Below are 19,057 nucleotides of genomic sequence, written 5' to 3' on the forward strand. Positions count from 1 at the left end.
TCCTTCCTTTGGGCATCTACGGTACCTAAAAAAGAAAAAAAATCTCCCCCTTCTGCCCATTATGGCATCTGCCTACATTATGGCCTCATGACAGCAGAGGACTGGCTCCAATCCATTTCCTGACCATCCGGTTCTTAATTATTTGGCTACATGAGTCCTGCTGAGCACCATGTACAAATGTGCAATAGGTCATGGACTCAGAATTGGTGTCTGGCCCAATCCTGATATTACAGAGACATTTTTAGAAAGGCACTATGCATAATACGGCCTTCAGCAAAGCCTGGCCAATGGTCACACTTCATTCCTGTGACAGCCAAGACCTTTTCAAATGCAATCCAATAATACACAGTAGCATTCAAACAAGTGACGGGTTACAGAGAGAGATGTGTTACTGCTTATAGTACTCAGCTGGGCCGGCTTGGTTAGGGGCTGTCACGCTTTGCATGCCAAAGTGTCTAGCCAACTCTGCAAGAAATCCCACAATGTTAGACAAGAGCGTACAGAACACATTTCAACACTGAGGAAAAAAAAAAAAAACAAAAAAAAACTCACCCATGCTCTCCCTCGTATAATGTCACATTTCACTGGTTGTCTAGAAGTGAGAACTGAGCTCATGTGAAACAAAGCTCCCATACCTGATTTCACGCCCAGACCATCAGCAAACTGGGCGAAATTGCTGAGATACTTGCAGAAGGGCTACACACTGCAGTCATTCATCCATTTGGGCTTTTCTCAACCCTTCCACCTCCCCCAACACCCATTTGCATCTGCTCCACCTGGAAAAGGAGACAACCACCATTGTACAGGATGGGAAAGCAAGCAACCAGCAGGAGTTGGCTCGGCTGGTACACACACTCCCGTGCATAGCTTTGGCTGGATTTAGAGCTGGTTGAACAAGGCACAGTCATGAAATGCAGAAAGGGAACTTCAGCAGGGGGTTGTTCTTGTCAGGAACCACCTCTCCAGAGCCCAGGGGGAGGGCTGACGCTGCAGGTGCAGTGTATCCAAAGCACCCACACGGGGCTGGTACATGCGGCACAATATGTGCTGGAAATCCACATCCTGATGGATTGGCAGCTAGCAGATGGCAGGAGACCTTCAAGTAGGAACAGACATGTAGGTTTAGGCACCTGAAGCACACTATCCAGCCAGGGCTGACCTCACCGAGGCAGACATTAAAAATGACTTTAAATGCCTACATTTGAAAAACACCTCTAAACTCCCATCTGACTGGCTGGAGCCAAGGCAGGCAGGGGATCCTGCAGCGTTGCAGACACCTGCACAGGCTCGGCTGAACAGCTCGCCAGTTTTCCCTGACTGTGCTGGCCACATCTCCACTCGCTAACAGGAGCTTAGGGACCCTGCTCACATGGAGACACCTAAATTTATAGAGGTGAACCTGTGAGCACAATCCTACCCTCTGGGCACAATTCAGGTGTCTAAAAATTAGCATCTAACATTACTTTAGGCACTGTAAAACTGAAACATTGCACTTTGCCACCAGTTGCCTCTCCAGAAGCATAAAGGTCTCTCATACATGCTGTGTCCTAACTGCCAGGACATCTCAAATTGTACAGGTGCCCCTAAGAAGACGAATCCTATTCTCTTTACCTGGACTTAGGTAGTGAAGAACAAATCCCCTAATTAATCCCAATCTGCTGTTGTGGTTTTGTTATTGTCGCTTTTCATTTTGTTTTTCCTGACCCACTTCTAGCTCCTTGTTGACCAGTGGCTGGAAGATCTTAGGACTTGTGCACTGGTGAACCAAAACACAAAAAGTTTCCATTGTTAAGAACAAACCAGTTCATAAAATCCAGCATGTGGATTTTCATATGGCCACTGTGCAAGTGCGGTGCATCCCTGCCACCCCATAAACCTCCTTGAAGGGCAGGGAAGGGCGCAAGAATGTTATGAGGCAGCGATGGTGAAAATCCTAGAAAAATTTCTTCCCCAGACAGCCTCCCCTGCCGCTGTCAGTCATGATGCAGCTACTCAAGGCGACGTGTGATGGAGCACTGCTGCCTATGGGCCCCCTCAACACCCACCAGCCAAGATGAATCTTGGCAAAGCCTCTGTTTCCTGTCTCATTCCTCAGCTTCCACAAAGACTTTCCTCCTCTTGTTGAATGGTCCTGTCAGAGACACTTAAATCCATCTCATCCTTCCAGAATACTCAGGCTTATCCCAATGAAATGCCAGCACATTGCTTGGAGAAGCCTTTTCCTGGCCAAGCCCTGGGACAAATGGGAAGATGTCTACATCATGCTTTTAGACCTGGAGGGACTTCCAGGCCAGAATAACTTAGCTTTTGTTACAAAAAAAAAAAAAACCTAGTATGCACGACGCAGAACAAGACTTTAACAGCAGCTATTTCAAGAGCAATAGGCAGCTAGCTCCTCTTTCTGTTTGAGGCACATCACGCAGCTCAGATCCTGGTCTGGCTCCATCCTACACAGACTTCTTGCATGCTCACACCATCACTTAATAACCATATTTCATCCACACCATGCTAAGTGGCAACGTGTATGCTTTTATCTTGCCACATGTACGTATTAACTTAAATCTGAAGTGCAAAATATTCCATGCTCCCTTGTGTCTTGAACACCGCAGCTACCACACATCAGTAGAGTGATAGTAACTCAGAGGAGCACCAACAGAGCAGTGCATTTGAATCCTCAGTGCACTACATGCTGTAGAAAACCATGAAAGAGAAGTTGAACAAAGACAAGCACTGGGTCAGGGGGAGCATCACACATTGAAAATACGTCCTCCCACTCCCCTCTGATTAACCACCTGCTCTGGTAGTCTCACTAATAGGACAGCAGTTTGGGAGGAAAATAAAGCTCTGTAAGCAAATTAGTTCGTTTGACTTAGGAACAAAGCCCCCCATTGATCTTGTCATGAGAATAGCAAATACTGACAAAAGCACAACGAGGAAAACAATTATGATACAGCAAGACTGAACCGTCTTTATTGGTGCTTGCTGCTCTGAGGAAATTAGATAGCACTGCAGGACCGCCTGCCCAAATGGCTTTATAAGAGCCATAGGGAAAAGGGATCACAGCAGAGCATTGCTATGCAACATGTAATCCTTCCTCACAACAATGGTTTGCTACGAAGCTCAGACTAAGTGCCCCCGTAATGATCAGTCTCAGACATGCTGCAACACACAATTTCTCAGTGTTTTAGCTGAAACGCTGAGGACAGATTCCCATTCATTCCCAGCTGGGTCACGGGGCTCCGGCGGTGGTTTTCAGACAACTCTCGTCTGGGCAGCAGCAGTCCGAAGCGGGGACGCAGCCGTGGGAATTCCTCGGTTTGAGCTCCGCTGTCGTCATGGCTGGTCTGCGGCTCCAAGGCTTCAAACCATTCGCCATGGTTCAGGGGAGAGGAGGGAGCAGATGAACCTTAGTGCATCCAGGAAAAGCCTGCCCTTGCCTAGCCTGGCTTCAGACAGGGCTTTGAGATGCTTCCATCCTCGGCATATAGATCCTCCTTCAATTTAAGTAGGCTTAGATATTGTCTCAGCTCAAATATTAATGTTTGGTTTGGACAACAGCCATTTCTTCACAGTGCCCAAACCACTCGAAGGCTTGTGCCTTAACACTGGCCACTGCCATTGGCTGAAGTATAAGAGCTTCACAGATTGCTAGAAATTTTCTTTTCCTTTCTGTTTTCTTCTCTTCCTTTCTCTTTATCTTGTTCTAAAAAGCTCTTCTTTTGAGCCTTTCTCAAACTTTTTTTCACTTTTCCCTTACCACAACCACTGCAACTATTTTAGCAAAATATGCTTTAAAATACAAACACTTAAGAAACATAGAATATCATAACCCTACTTTAAGTTGAGAACATTAAAGTAATTTTCTCCCCTTCTGTATTCCTAGTGCGCTTCACATGCTGAGAAAGTTCTGCAAAAACAACTAACTGCAATTACTTATGGGACAGAGCAAACACTTTCCTCCATCATGTTGACTTCCAGGCCTTAGAAAGACTTTGGCTGAGCCAATCTCAGCCTGAAGGAAGGAGGGGAAAATCCAGACAGCATGCCTGTGCATTCCTACCTGTCATAACCTGGAGCAATTAATACTAGTGCTGGCCCTGCAAACTGATCTGTATGTACAAAGTCAGGAGCTGGTCTCAGAGAGGCTATTTGCTAGGTTTGATTTGTACCTCAATTAAAGAGTGATGCTAGATTTCACACTGCAGATGAACCTCTGAAGAAACCACATAAAGGATGCGTTTTGTGTCCTTTTTTTAAACGCACCAAATGAATCAGTAAGTTCATATGGATTTGCCTTATCGAAATAAGCAATTATTAGACATTTTTTGGGGGGTCTTGAAGAAACAGAGATTCATACTAAAGGTGCCTGTTCAACAAACTCTGGAGGTTGGCTGGTGGCATGTTTTCTAGTGGGAACCACATGAGATGGGATTGGCAGTACTTGCAAACACCGACTCTGCAACAGGAGACCAGGGTGCAAGTCTCTGCTTTGCGGCGCTGGTGTGTGACCTTTAGCAAGTCACTTAATCTTTCTGGGTCTCAATTTCGCCTCTGTAAAATGGAGATACAGCAACGAAGAGGGTGGCGTGCTCTGAAAACACGTTACGTGATACCTCGTGAAGTTTCTCAGACAGATGATAGCTGGGCAAACATCTACCTGATATGGAGAGGCCATCTCCAGAGCAGGCAGCAGGCTCAGCCCTTGAGATCCCTGCCAGGACCGCCTAAGGGGAAAAGCCAATCCTTGCATGGACTTCCAAAACAAGCAAGCCAGCAGCAGAAAAAGTCCACGCACCTCCCACAGACCTTCAGAGCATCCCAAACAGTCTCAGGGATGCAGGCGTACCGTGTCTTGGGGTAGGTCTAGACTTGAACCCTGCAGCAACAAGGTAACAAGGATCCTTCAGAAGTGTGCAGATAGCCTGCACAGACCAAAATACATGGGATGATATTGTGTGAAAATAATTAAAGAATGGTTCCCTCGTGAAAAGAACCCATTTCAAAGGGGAATACTGCCTGATGAGAATTTTTTAGAGGAGAATTTTCTTGTTCTCCTTTACTGTCTTCCCAGATTTTTGCACTGTTGGATCTCAGGCAGCCTGTGGTTAAACCCCTGACTTCAGGGTCCTGAAGGCAAAGGCTTGCTTGTGTCCCTCCTTCTGGAAGTATAAAGGAAAAAGGGAATGAGAACATGACTTTTTTTTTTCTTTTTTTTCCTTGGGTAATAGCAGCCCCCTTTAATAGTGCCCCTTGGATCTGCAAGACATGCTTGACCAGACATACCTCTGGAAGAGGTCAGCACTCCTGGGATTAAGAAACTTAGCAACGCTCCAGAGAGAGAGTTGGAAAGTCATGTTTAATGATACTTTACTGAGAAACCGGGCAAATTTAATTAAAACATCACTTACTCAAGCCCAGTGGAACTAATTGAGTGCTCTAATATTCCGACTTTTCATTAATGGGTTACAAAAGAGGGCTGCACTTGTGTGTACAAGCGGGGGAAAAGGGGGAGGATATAAAGAAGAAGAGAGCCTTAGCAAGGCTGCGTGTACTTCATTTAATATAACCAAGAAACTTCACTGCTGGTAACAGAGCTTTAATACAGTTGACTTCTCTCACCACCGCCACCCCCCATCCCCTTGACACGTAGGCAGCTCCCCCCATCACACACCCTCTCCACCCAAGACCTCTCTGAAAGAATAGCTGAATGAGTGAGAGTAGATTTGGCAAAGGAAGGGAAATTGCTTTTTTAATAAGTGGTCTATTCAGAGCTCCTGCTTCTCAATAAAGAGAAGGCTGGAGAAGTCCTGGTCTAATTACCTCATCCTCACGCTAGACAAGCTCACCCTTTCATTAGCGATTGAGGTCATATCATATAACTTTGTGAGCCATCACGGGCACAACATGCTCAGTGATTATTTCATTGGTGGCGGCAAAATTATAGTCGGCCCATCAAGGTTGTAAAAAGCAGAAGCAAAATAATAATTAAACGAGAACTTCTACCAAGAGACACTAAAACTAGGTGGGATAGGATAATGTCACTCTCCCAGAAATATGTGGATTGTTTGCTAGCATGACACCATGGAGAAACTGCCGTGCCGACCAGGAGGGAATAGTGTTTGTTGCCAATTCAGTCAATTAAGCACAGGTCCTATTTTTGCTGGGTCTCAAGGTACTATTTATACATTTAGCCATGGTTGGGAGTAATTAGACGGGAAGGATTATATGTTGCTAAGAATCAGTGAGAGACCACCAAGCTTGTGCTATATCTTTGATAGATATTCCTCCACTCCCCAGTGAACACACACACCTCCACACATAGGCTGTACCTACACCAACGTGGGCAGGCACTGCAGCAAGCTCCTGCAGCAAAGCGAAGTACTGGAAAAGAAAGTCTCCTTGTCCATTCCCAGCACAGTCCAAAACAGTCTGTAGCACAGCTAGGGTTTCGGTTCATGCCTGTATGGCTTCACTAATAGACATAAAATCTGTGGTTTGGTTAGAGGAAAAACAACGGGTGCTGAGCAGGAATTCGGGAGAACTGGCCTCAGTCTCCTGCTCCATCCTCAGAAAGCTGCATAACCTCGGGAAAGGCACTCAGTTTGCATCTCAGGTCCTGCTCAAAAATCACCAAAATCATCCTTATGTAGCTCATGGGGATATTTCATGCATTAGGGTCTGTAAGAGCAACTTAGTTATTTAAGAAACCATTTCAAAATTGCTCTGTTCCAAAACGTCACAAATCAAGGCTATCTGAACTCATTCTATATGACTTTTCATTCACATCAAATATGTGATCCAAAATAAATTTATCCAAACAAACAAACTAGGTTAATTCAAAGCAGTTTTAGATCTTCACGGCCACCAGGTTAGTATCTCCTGCTATGCAATGGTTGGAAAGTCTATAAGACATCAGTTAGTTGATGGGAAGCTAGCCAGAGGAGAAAAAAAAAAAGTAAAGGATGCACATCGAGTTCCATAGAATCATTTCATATTTCACCCACTGCCTTTGTCAAGGAAGATATTTGTAACTCAGTGAGGGAGCCTGGTACTATATGCTGGACTACTCTCATCCCCCACCAATGCTGCACTAGCAGCATAGGTGAAGATCAGGGCTGGCAGGAAGCAAGCAGATTAAACCTGATACTAGTACTCTAGACCCAAGCATAAGCAGTGCCCGAGACAATCCAACCACCCCACCAAGAAGGCTCAGGCTTCAAATCAGTTTCAACGTTTTGAAGCCTGAAGCAAGTGTTGCAGGTTTTGACCTTGCAGTTACAAAGCCAACCTGGATCCTCATCTCTGACTCAAAAATCTCTAATCGTCATCTTAATGACACAATATTGTGCCAATGGATTAGATCCACGCATCCTGACTACATAGATATATGTTCCCCTTATTATTAACCACCATCCTCATAAAAGCTTCCTCTTAACATGCAGCTCTCTTGTTCGCTGCCTAGCTTTGTGGTGCTGCTGTGAATCTGGTGGGCTGCCTGGCTTGCCTTTCAACAACAGTAAGGTACAATTATTCTAGGAGCATAAACAGAGAAATCATTTCAACCGCTGCCGCAAACAGCCAAGGCAAAGCTGTCAGACAGCAATACCAACTCGACAGGCACGGCGTGGGTGGACAAAAATAGGAACACCGGCTCACTGACCTGCAGCAAAGGTCTCTGACTTGGATTGCCATGAGGGCTCTCGGTGTCTGGACAACCGTCACAACTGTTACTCAGCTGTTTAGCTGCAGATATTACACTAGCACTCAGAAACCACTGCCAATGACCAGGGCCTGATTGTGCCAAGTAAAGTGGAGGCAGAGGGTGCAAGAGAGTCCATGAGATCTCCCATTGCCCCAGGACCTAACTCACAGTAGGATCAGGACAAGAAAGCGCAGACAGAATGGAGAGATTCACTCCCTCCAATTTATCCTTGAAGTTCATTTAGCTCAAAACCACACAGACAGTGGAGAGCAGAGCTGACAAATAAGGCCACCTAACCAAAATCCAAGACTGGGTCTCAGCCATATGGGACTGGCTCTCAGCCATATGGGCATCCTGCCTGCAGCTACTGGGATGGAAAGCAATGGGAATTAGGTCAAATCTCTTGGGCAAGTGTTTTAGCCCCATCAGTGCTGGAGGGGAGATGTATATGGATTTACAAGAACATGTCAATGACACCTAAAGCCACAGCCATCTGGGTTCTGAGAAGACTGCATTATGTAACTCTGGAAAAGGAGTACAGCAGGGACATCTCACAGCTCTCTACAGCATGAAAAAACAGCCTTCATGGACCACCTTTCCCATTTTCTGTTCCATTTGCTACACAGCCAGCTCCAAAGAACTATAGGACAGGCCCTCGGGAACAATCAACCACAAGGATTAAAACAGATTTCATCACTCTGCAGAGCCTGTTTCACACGCCAGAGAGTTGCAACAGGAGTTCAGAGGCACTGAGCCTTTTAATCCAGAGGCAGAAAAGCTGTCAGCCAAAGCTAGACACCAGCTAAATCCAGGATATTTCTAATCCTGATCTCAGTGCTGTCGAGGAGCATCTGGTGGTGGGGAGAGGGGGAAACTTTCTTCTGGCCAGCACTCACTGGTGGCTTTCTCTGATGCCCCAGCTCTGTTGCGAGGAATGACATTTTATGCATACGCACAGGAACAACTGAGCTGGGGTGGTGATTCCTAGAATGCACAACTGGCTCAGCAGCATTTGCCTGGGAAACTGGAGACCCAGGTCCCCATCCCTGCCCCAACCCTCCATCCAATCACAAGGACAATAACAAGGCTCAAAGGCTATTTATAGCCTTACAGTATGTCCCCCTTCGAGGTTGGCGCAATGAAACACTGATCCTAGGCACCTGTGCTGGCCAATCTGGGGGATTTTAGTGATCGAGCAGCTCTAGGGTAGGTACATCCCAGCAGTTGATGGGAGAAGGTGGAAAGCCCTTTCCTTTCCCATCTCTTGCTGGGATGAGCCAGCAGGTGCAATTTGTTCTTTACACACTCCTGGTGGAGGTCCCAGGTGGGAGAGTAAAGCCTCATAGGGAGGAGCATGGATTAAGGTGCTAGAAGCCCTCCAAGTCCTCCAGGAGGAGAGTGGGAGAAGAAAAAATGAAAAAATAAAAATAAAAAAAATAATGAGGGTCTGCATACCCACACACTCTTAGCTGTGAACACAACAACTCTGGTAAGGGTGGAAGGTTTTTTAGGGACTTTTAGGATTAAGTGCAGTCAAAGAGGAATAGGTCTGTCCTCGTTCCCCTCCAAATATTTGGCCAGCCAGTTTTAAAGTAACTTGGCTACAGAGATGCTACGCTGCCCACGCTCTGCAGAGTTGCTTCAAGAAGAGCATCCTTCAACCTCAACCTGTGATGCTCCAGAGCAAATCCTTTCCTCCTTGTTGTAACTCATGTAAGACTGGATACCCTGTCTTGCTGTCCCTTTGCAGTGTAAGACCCTCTCCTCCTTGGGAAAAGCCAGGGACCTTTCACACAGCTCGTGTTTTCTGGAGAGTCCTTTTTCTTTCCCTGTGGTTTCTCTCCAGTGGCTTTGTACAATTCTTAGAGTACGGTGACCATAACATGGTCCCTAATAAGAATTCACCCCTCCAGGAAAAAAAAAAAAAAAAAAAAAAAAAAAAAAAAAAAAAAAAAAAAAAAAAAAAGGATGACTCCACACATTTTGCATCCCATTTCCAAGCAGAACAGCACCTTATTTTCCTCACAACCTTATTTATTTCCCTCACAAACCCCATCACCACCAAGAAACCCTCAGCTCCCCTCTTTACAGGCCTTGCACCCACCCCCCGCTCACCTTCATGCCCACGAGGTTGTTGTGGAAGTCCACCCTGGCTCGCAGGTCCTTGTTGGGCTTCCTCCCCAGGAACTCCTTGACAAACTTGTTGCTGTATTTCAGGTTGTCACCGCAGCCACCCCACTGCCAGGCTTCGCGGTTCTCCAGGTCGGGGGCCTCGTCGCAGGTGCAGCGCTCCATCCGTCCCGCACTGCACGCCTTGGCCATGGCGTGCGTCAGCCCCGCCGAGGAAATGGCGTACAGGAAGGCCGTCTCCTTAAAGCCTGAGGGAGAGAGGAAGCAGCTTGTATTGCAGGTGGAGCAGTCTTAAAACGAATAAAGACTGAGGTAAAGAAAACATAATGGGAAGGTTTGAGCAACAAAGTGCGCCAAGCTCTACTGACACCAATGGTGCAGGAGAGGATGTGGTAGAGAACACGGGATGATGGATCGAGGTGGCATAAACCAGGATTGAAACAAAACCAAATTGAATAAACAGCTTTGTGGCTGCCATTCTGCAGTCTCTGCCTGAGAATAGAAAAAGGTGAGCAAGATCTGGGCAGGCTGTGAAGGTACCAGCATCACGGTACAACATTGCTCCTGCCAAGGGGCCACCAAATAATAAAAGCCCAGCACCAATTTCCAGTCAGGTGATTGAGGTAGAAACCATGAGTGATACCTTCTCCCACACCAAAAAATAAAAATCACCAGGACCTAATATAGTCCAACAAAATTGTCAACAAATGCACCTGAGGGCTGGAAGCCCTTCATAGCCAGCCTGTCACCCAAGACAGTACCTCAAATACCTGAAGAGGTTGTTTACAGCTCAAACCTTCCGTGCACAACCCTTTTTTCTGTTGTTACTGTTAAACTCCTCTATGAGCATCTGCAGTGTTGCAACAGCATCCACCTCCCCAGGTAAACTGAGGCCCAGAGAGATTCATGATTTCAATACAAATGATAAAAGACAAAAATAAAAAGCAAACATGCCAGTATTTATAGCTCCCCATTCTCTGGCTATGGAAGCAGTAAACGACTGCATATTTGAGATGCAATTCCAGAACAGCTTTGGATGCGACTCAAGAAATCCCCCACTCAAAAATAACACAAGTGGATGGTGACAGTAGTGGATATATCTGTAAACTGGTGTGTCAACCAAGGACAGGCAGAGACACTGCCAGGTCATTTTTGGAACTGGTCCTTGGGAGGTTCACGGTAGTCCAAGCGAGCTCATGGGGCGCTAGCCTGGCCCATCCCCAGAGCCTGCCTTCGCATAGCACTGCCAGGTGCACAGTGCAGAAATTCAGCAGAAAAAAAGGTGAAAATCCAGTCCAGGAGACAGAGGCTTGGTCCTCCCACTGGGCCTGTCTCAAACCAAATTGTTGGGAGTTGTCCAACCATTCCTGCTCACCTGAAGAAGAGCAGATTTATTTAATTCATAACAACAAAAACTCATGGATACGTTGACCACTAAACACCTTCTTAGCAGTTCTCATCTTTTGTAGGCTGATTCAACTTTTTTTCTACACCACACTGTAAGGGATGCTAAAGAGATTCTCCTGAGCCTCCATGCTCCCAAGTTGTAGAACTGGCCTCTTGCCACCACAACTACTTGTGCTATGACATGGAGAGGTACCAGCATGCTAACAAAGTCCACGATGGAGCAGGGCATGCACACTCTCCCCTGAGAGCTTGAGACACTGCAATTAGCAGCAGCCAGCTGGGACTTGGCACAGTTTAGCGGCCACCACAAATTTACAATCTGTGGGAAGGTCTCTTGGTTTGAGGCACTGAAAATGTGAAATCACCGAGGGACGTCGGTGCCCTGCCACCACCCTGCATACCAGGTTTGACACAAAGCCAGGAGGAATGTCTCATTCACCAGGCTTTCCCCTGTCAATCCCTGCATCAGCTTCAGCTCTCCTCCTCCCGTTCTCCATCACCAAAAGCCCCACAGATTCCCGGTGCCCATCAGCACAGGTATCATCTCACCCACAGGCAGCTTCCAAGCTAGTCCATGTGACATTTGGCTCTGGCCAGATTTAAAGCCATCTCTGCCATGCACTATTTGATTGCACCGAGATATTTTGTAACAAGATAATGAGCTTTAAATCAATGCAGGCATTCTAACCCCCAGTGCATCGACAGCCTGCCATCCGTGGCTATCCCATTTCAGCCATTTCCAAAATTGTTTGTGAGTATCTGAAGAGGATAACAAGTCCCTTAAACAATCCCCTGTTATTTTAAGAAACAGACCACATCAGCCCAAACTGCAAACCAGCAGCCAGGCTGTTCAGGTGACCAAGTGGAACAATAGAGGGGGAAACTTTAAGTGATTTTTCCCCCTCCCTTTATTTTCCTCTCTTTAAAAAGTTGCAATAGTCCTGTCCTGGAGGAGAGAAAACAAGCCCACACTGATCTATTTGAATAGTTGTGCCTTAGTGGGCTGCACACACACCCCTTTGCCCTGGGGTATCACTCGTTGCAATGCTGAACCAGGAACCAGCAGCTCCTGGAGAGGAGGAGAAAGATTTACAGGACAGCGTGCTATGCCGCGGGAACAACGGCTGAAGGATTTACAGCATCAGTGGAGGGCTGAGATGTTGCAGGGGCATAAAACACGGAAGAATGAGACAGCAGACAGAGCCCTGCAACCCTCAGCACTGCCATTCATTACACAGGGTCCTGACAAGGGGGGGGGGGATGGTTCTTGCTGGTGTTTTCCAGTAGAAAGCCTTCAGGCTGCTTTGAAATACCCTCTCCCCTTGCCGAGGGCTGTCCACGGGGGCAGGCACGTCTGAAGGAACAAGCTGTGGCCTCCAGGTGTCAGCATGAGAAAGTGCTTGGGTTTCCCTAGGCGCCACTAATCCAGGGACTCCTCTGGCATGCAGAGATATTTTTAAATGTCTTGCAGCTCTGGCTGGACCTCTTGGGTTTCATAAGGACTTTCCTTGTTTCCACCGCCGTCAGTGACAGTGCATGAGTTAAGCCCCAGCGCTTCTGAATTTATTCCCATTTATTAGCAAGAGAGGGGGCACTGCAGACCTCCACCCTTATCTTAGAGCACGTCACACTCTGGATTTCTAGGTCCAGCTCCATCACTGAGCCTGGGACTTTCTGGGAGTCACTGAAGCCCCTGAATCACAGGAAAGCCACCTGTGACATGGGCCTGCTGCATCATTAGCTTCAGGATAGAAATGAGAACTGGATTTAATTGGGAGGCTGCAGGAAAACTGGACTATATGAGGTGGTGCCAAGGAAGGACATGGAAAATACCACCTGTTGCCCCTCAGCTTCTGGTCACCTCCACCTGTGCAGCTGGGACGGGCTGTGGGAACTGCCCCCGTGCATGTCCAGGGAGCTTTTCCCCAGGCAAAGCAGCAGAGCACAGAAGCATTCAGAGTTTTTGCTGTGTATAATGATTGGGTTTCCCCTAATTACACCAGTAAACCAGCACAGAACGGTCCATTTTCTCTTCATTCCCTTACCAAGCTTTTTTCTCAATTTCTTTCTTGAAAGATTAACAATGTGCCAGAGGTGGGAAACAGACAGGGGTTGCTCTGCCACGGCAAACACACAAATTGCAGCCACACGGTTCACACTTTGTCTCTTATGTGCTTTCATAGAAGAGCTGAGCCTGACTTTATCCCGGTCTTTACCTTCTACAAACTTTTGTTGGACCTCTGGGGAGGTGACCACCCACCAGTGGCACAGGATGTACCAACAGACACCACAGTGGGAAATATTTGGTGCAGGAGGTGCCAGCAAGACCAACAAGCCCCCTGTCCCACTCACCTCTCTTTAGCAAGCTGGCCCGGTATCGGCCTTCGAGGGTGCAGTTCCAGCGCTCAAAGCGGAACTGGTACTGGCACTCGAGCGCGCTCATGCTGATGGCCTCCATCAGGGTCTCAGCCACGCCGGGGTCCCGCCGGCACATCCTGCGCTGCTTCTTCTCCAGCTTCAGGCGGTCACAGACTTTGTAGTGGGCTTTGACGGCGGCTTCCTCCATTTCTGAGGTCAGAGGGAGGATGGTCAGGGGTTCGTTCCCCGTCAGCCTGCGGAGGAACAGAGGGGCACGGTGGTGAGGAGACAAATACAGCGTGCAGCAGAAATGAGAACAGACTCTGCCCATCTGAGCACCCATCTGGCTTCACCAGCACCAGAGTGAGAAGTGTTTTTTGCAGCGAGGTTCTCCGCAGTGTGTGCACAGGGCGGGAGCAGGAGAAGGGTAAGAAGCAATATTTGGATTAATTTTCTCCACCAGCTCTCACAGAGCTTGCTTGGATGTAAGAGCTTGGCAATTGCCACCTCCCTGCCAAACTCAAAACTGCCACAGGACAGTTCATTTAAAACTGAAATAGGGAAAAAATGACAGAAGGTACATAAGCACAGAAACTCAGGAAACCAGCAAGACAAGAACACTGCAGCCACTCTCCTGTGCCCTCCACAAATCATTTTAGGGCATCAGGCAGAGCCAGAACTGGCTTGGGAACGGGGAGAGGGTGACTTGTCCCACCAGACCCCAAGGGACACGCCAAGAAAGCACGCACAGCCACTCTGCCCTCAGCAGAAGAGATCTGAACGTAAAACCCAGCAAGCCACAGCCTGAGGCTCGCGAGCTGGATATGCTTTCAGAGGCAATGCTGCCAAAAGCTTTTTAATGAGGAATGACTAAAAAACGACCTGAAGAAATACGTGTCCCGCTGCCTTCTCCCCTCCCCTGCCTCCTCCGAGCACAAGGTCCTTGACTCCAATGTGCAACAAAAGCAGCCAGCGGACTGTTCCCGGTGTCAAGTGACGAGCTGCTGGAAAAGGACCAGGCTGGCATCGGCCCCGGGGAGCAGAGAGGCTGCAGGAACATCTGCTGGGCTCATGAGCGGTTTGTTGGCCGGGCTGCCCGCACCCCACTCTCCTGGCTCTGCCCTCTTCCGGCCAGGTGCCAGTCCACGCAGTCAATGGGAATCACTATGTAGGGTTTCGAAGGTCCCAAAGACACGTTTCCCCAGCCAAAAAGGAAGAATTGCTGAAAGCCGGAATTGAGAATGCTCTGGAACATCGCAGCCCTGCACAGGCAGACATGCGCCAGGATTACACAGCCTCCACCACTGCAGGGTCACCAAGATACTGGGGCAGCGGGCACAGGAGTGGAGCACAAGCTCACCCACTTCACTGAACACAGAGCAAGCCTGGAAACCCTTAAAAAAACATAAAAAAAAAAATCCCAGGAACAGCACTTTGTTGTCCTTTTTTTTAAATGAGGATTTCGCTGCAATCAATGGGACACATCCTGCCAGGAGTGTGGTCCCTCTGGGCATGCAGCTAGGGTGCTTGAATTCCCAAACCCCCATGTACAACACGTACACAATCCTGACATGAGCCATGGCCAAGCAACATCCAGGACAGACTACAATTGTTACTAATCGTTTAATGAGGTGATTTAACATCTGAGGTCAAAAGAAAGGAGCCAAAAAACAAATACCAAAAAAAAAGTAAAATTTGTGGGTTTTGTTATTTGTGTTTTTGTTTTTCATAAAGACATGGTCACGGAAATGTTCTCCTTCTGTTACTTTTAAAAGTACACGGATTTCAAGGAAAAAAAAAAAAAAAGCTGCAATGGTAAAAAATGAAGAGTCAAAATGATTTGTGGGAAACATGGAAAACTAGCGTGACCGATGTAAATTTCCCAGAATAGTTTTATTTCCAAAAAAAAAAAATTCTGCTCCTAAAACAGATAAATACATCCAAGCAGTAAACTTCACCTGAAACATGGGCAAATATTAACCCTCGGGCTCGACTGCTGCCCAGGGAGACGGGACATCACCCAGTCCCTGTGGCTTGTTTATGAGAAAGGTGGCTTGGTCCAAGCTTCGTAGTAGGGATGACCTGTAACAAAATCTCGAGGACATTCATTCCTGGCCCTCGTCAATACTTTTTCTCAGAGGGTTCATTCCTGCAGGCACCATAGCTGGTGCAAGGGATACCCTCGGCTGGCAAAGGAGAGGGAGGAAGCGTAGGAGCATTTCCCACAACTCCCCCTCGTCCAGTTTACCTTTCCAGCTGAGCTGGTACCAGTCAGCTGCGTGCTCTGGAAAACAGAAGCTCTGAGTATCACGTAGCAGATCAGCTACTGCAGGGAGCAGCAGTACAGGAATTGATCGCATGGCCACGATTTCTGCGGAGCATTTAGCACTTTAGAGCCCCTTCCTCACCCTCCCCCTTGGACGCTTGGCTTCCAGATTTTTCAGTGTGTGGTTTCTCATAGAGCAGCCTGGAAAAACTTGCTGAGAGCACAGCTCAACTGCACACAGCTCTAAGGGGATCCTAGTAAGAATCTCCTAAATAAAAACAAAATAAGGAACCTGGGCCAAGGAGAAGGTAGAAAAACAGGTTCATGTAGTTGCTGCACAGAACCAGAGGACAGGCTTACAGCACCTGCTTATGATGAGCAGATGGAAAGCCCTGGGAAACAATAGGAAACTGAGGCATTAAATAGGCTAATTATCAATGTCCATTTTCAAAGGCTCAGGCAGACGTTCACCAGCTCTGATAGCTGGGGCACACAGTTATCAACGTGTGTTAGACAATGCCACAGCAAGGTGCACATACTGGGCCAGCACACACAGGCAGAGGAAGGGAGAGCCAGTGCCCCCACCTGAAATGCTGCCTCAGAGCTGCCACTGCGTGGAACCTTTGTAATCCCATAAAGCCCTTTTATGCAACCTAGGCTGAGTGAGGTCCCGTAAGGCAACGGTGTCAGAGTCGGATGCTTTCTCAGCTCCTCACAAAGACCAAGCTGTTTCTTCCATAAAAATCTTTCATGACAGGAGAAAAGGAAGGCTGGCTATTTTTAATATATTTTTTTATGTTCATCCAGTCCATAATTATGATTAAAGTGCCAGCCAGCACTCCATGTTATTGTATTATTTCAGATTGGTGGGGCTGAACTTCAGACAAAGATGATTGTCCTCTAGGAAACTGGACAGAGAGCAAATAGCTTGTTTCACTCCACCCAGGAATCTCTAACTGTGAAATTTAACTGAGGGCAATCTGAGGGCTACACAGCCAAGGGAATCAACCTGTGCTTCAGACCTTGTCCGGATCTTTCTCTGTGCCCCTCACCTGACTTCTGCTCTGAGCAGCATGCTTGCACGATCCAGCCCTCAGGGAGGACCTGGTTGCTCAGTGCCGTATCGCCTAGCTCAGAGGAATTTTGCAACATCACATGCATTGCTCGCCTTCCAAATCTCCTTCCAGTTCAATCCCTCACTGGTTTGAGGCCAGGTGGTTTATCATCACTGGTCATGAGCAGCAAGAACTGTTAGGTTTGCACAAGCACTGCTGATGGCATTCAACTGCCTTGGTTGTGCACTGCAAAATCCCATGTTGCACATCCCACACCAAGAGGTGCCTGTAGCAACATGGTCTCATTGTCCTTCCAGAGAGGTGATTTCAAGTGGATCCCATTTTCATCTCATTTTGGAAGTCAAGGGTTTTTATTGCCTTATCAGTTCATTCTTTCCTGAGCATCCCTGTATTTAACTGGGGATTTTCATCAAATAGGAATTTGATGGGGACAAGACAGAAGGATGACACAGATCTGTGAGTGCATTCTCATTTTTGAGATGCTCAAGAGTTTCCTCTGCAAGTGCCACCTGAGACACGAGTCAAGGTGAGATGCTTTCCTGTGAGGAAACACCTCTGCTATATGCACCCCCAAAGGCCAGCCTGCTGAAGTACTACGTTTCTATCCCAGAGCTTCCTCCTCTGCAGGGAGTCTTATCTTTGGTACATCTGTACAAGGCCCCAGATGATTGCATTTTCACTTTTTACTTGAATGCTTTTCCTGTGGTATCGCCACTTTTCCAATCCTTGTTCTTCTCTTGCCAGCACTTTTCTTTTCTTCTAATAATAATAAAAAAAAGGTTTTGAGAAGTTGACAAGCAGTACACACTAATCCTTGTCACTGTGATACCTACACTAATGACTCCATAACTCAAGAACCAGAGTTATGCTGGACCACCAGACATACATATTGCTTCTTGCATCCAACAACCTACAGCTGCTCTCCCTCTCCCCCACTGCAGTGTTACAAAGAGGCTTTCCTACATTGATCTACCATGCTCCCTCCCCATCCCAAAAAAGGTAATTGCTATTTGAAGTATAAAAGGTCAAAAGTCCAAGAAAACTAGGAATAGATATTTGGTATAAGAGTAGATTCTTCAATAGCCAACCATCTCATTCACAGATACAGATGCCACCATTGTGCCCACACGGTAACTCAACATCCTTTGGACAAAGCTATCAGGAGATCACCCACCAAAAACTCAGCTCTGTTCTTGCCAGAGCTTGCAAAGCACAAGTGGGCCTCAAAGCATTTAAAGTCAGAGAACGCTTTTTCCCCTGTGATACTAAAACATAGTTCCCTAGTTTTCTTTCAGTACCTCAAAGTCAGAGCTAAGCATTTTTGCTCCAACGCACAGTGCTCACCCCCAGCATTCAGATATTGGCATCTATTGCCGCCTCACTAAGATAACAAAACCCAGTGTCACATAATGGTTTCAAAATCCATTGCAATCCTCCAAGCAACAAAATCAAAAATTTCCTACCTTGGCTAATGAACACATATGCCTAAATAAATAAATAAATAAATAAATAAATATCCCATGTCCAATGGAATACCCTTTAAAAAAAATAAAATAATGCAAGGTATTCTCTAAGCCTCAGCAAAGATTTTTGAGCTTCTACAATATCCTGCAATCTCAGCATAAATTAAGTTCCTCCATGAAGATAACTCTGGGGTATTTGGTTTCTTCTTCTTGCCATCACCCATAGAGCACTGCCCTTTGTGTATGTCATTTAAGGTCAATCCTAACCACCTTGCTGTTTTGTGCACACCTGTTTTTGCTCTCTATGACATTCTCCACAAACAATAGTGCCTTGATGTTGGAAACTTTAAACAAAACAAACAAACATTTGGAAACCCAAGTTACACATGCTGTGATTCTCAAGACACCTATGTCCCAACTGCTATTTTGATCCTTATCTCCTCCTCAGTACCATGGTGCACAACCCCAGAGCTTTTCTCTAGATGGAAACCCCTCAGACATGGGCCTCCTCTTTAGCCAAGAGCACACACAACTCAGCTGCAGCTTCTGGTTGCAAAGAAGCAAGCAGCAGCCCCCACCAGGTAGACCACTACAACGTGACACGCTTCCAGCAGCACATGGCAGGAGCAGATGGAAAGAAGCCATACCCTATGCT

At 47.0% G+C, this 19,057-nt stretch overlaps 1 protein-coding gene across 1 annotated transcript in view; it reads right to left on the reverse strand.

Annotated features, from left to right (window-relative positions):
• The window catches only part of WNT9A (Wnt family member 9A), a 55,734-nt gene that overhangs the window by 8,346 nt on the left and 28,331 nt on the right, over positions 1 to 19,057 (reverse strand). The window contains exons 2-3 of the mRNA XM_082753748.1: positions 13,592 to 13,851; positions 9,818 to 10,080 (exon numbers count right to left, since the gene is read on the reverse strand). Of these exons, the coding sequence (XP_082609874.1) occupies positions 9,818 to 10,080; positions 13,592 to 13,851 (523 nt within the window). The remainder of the gene's footprint in view (positions 1 to 9,817; positions 10,081 to 13,591; positions 13,852 to 19,057) is intronic.

This window comes from Aythya marila (genome assembly GCF_965140915.1).
Source record: "Aythya marila genome assembly, chromosome: 2".
NCBI classification, from domain to species: Eukaryota; Metazoa; Chordata; class Aves; order Anseriformes; family Anatidae; genus Aythya; species Aythya marila.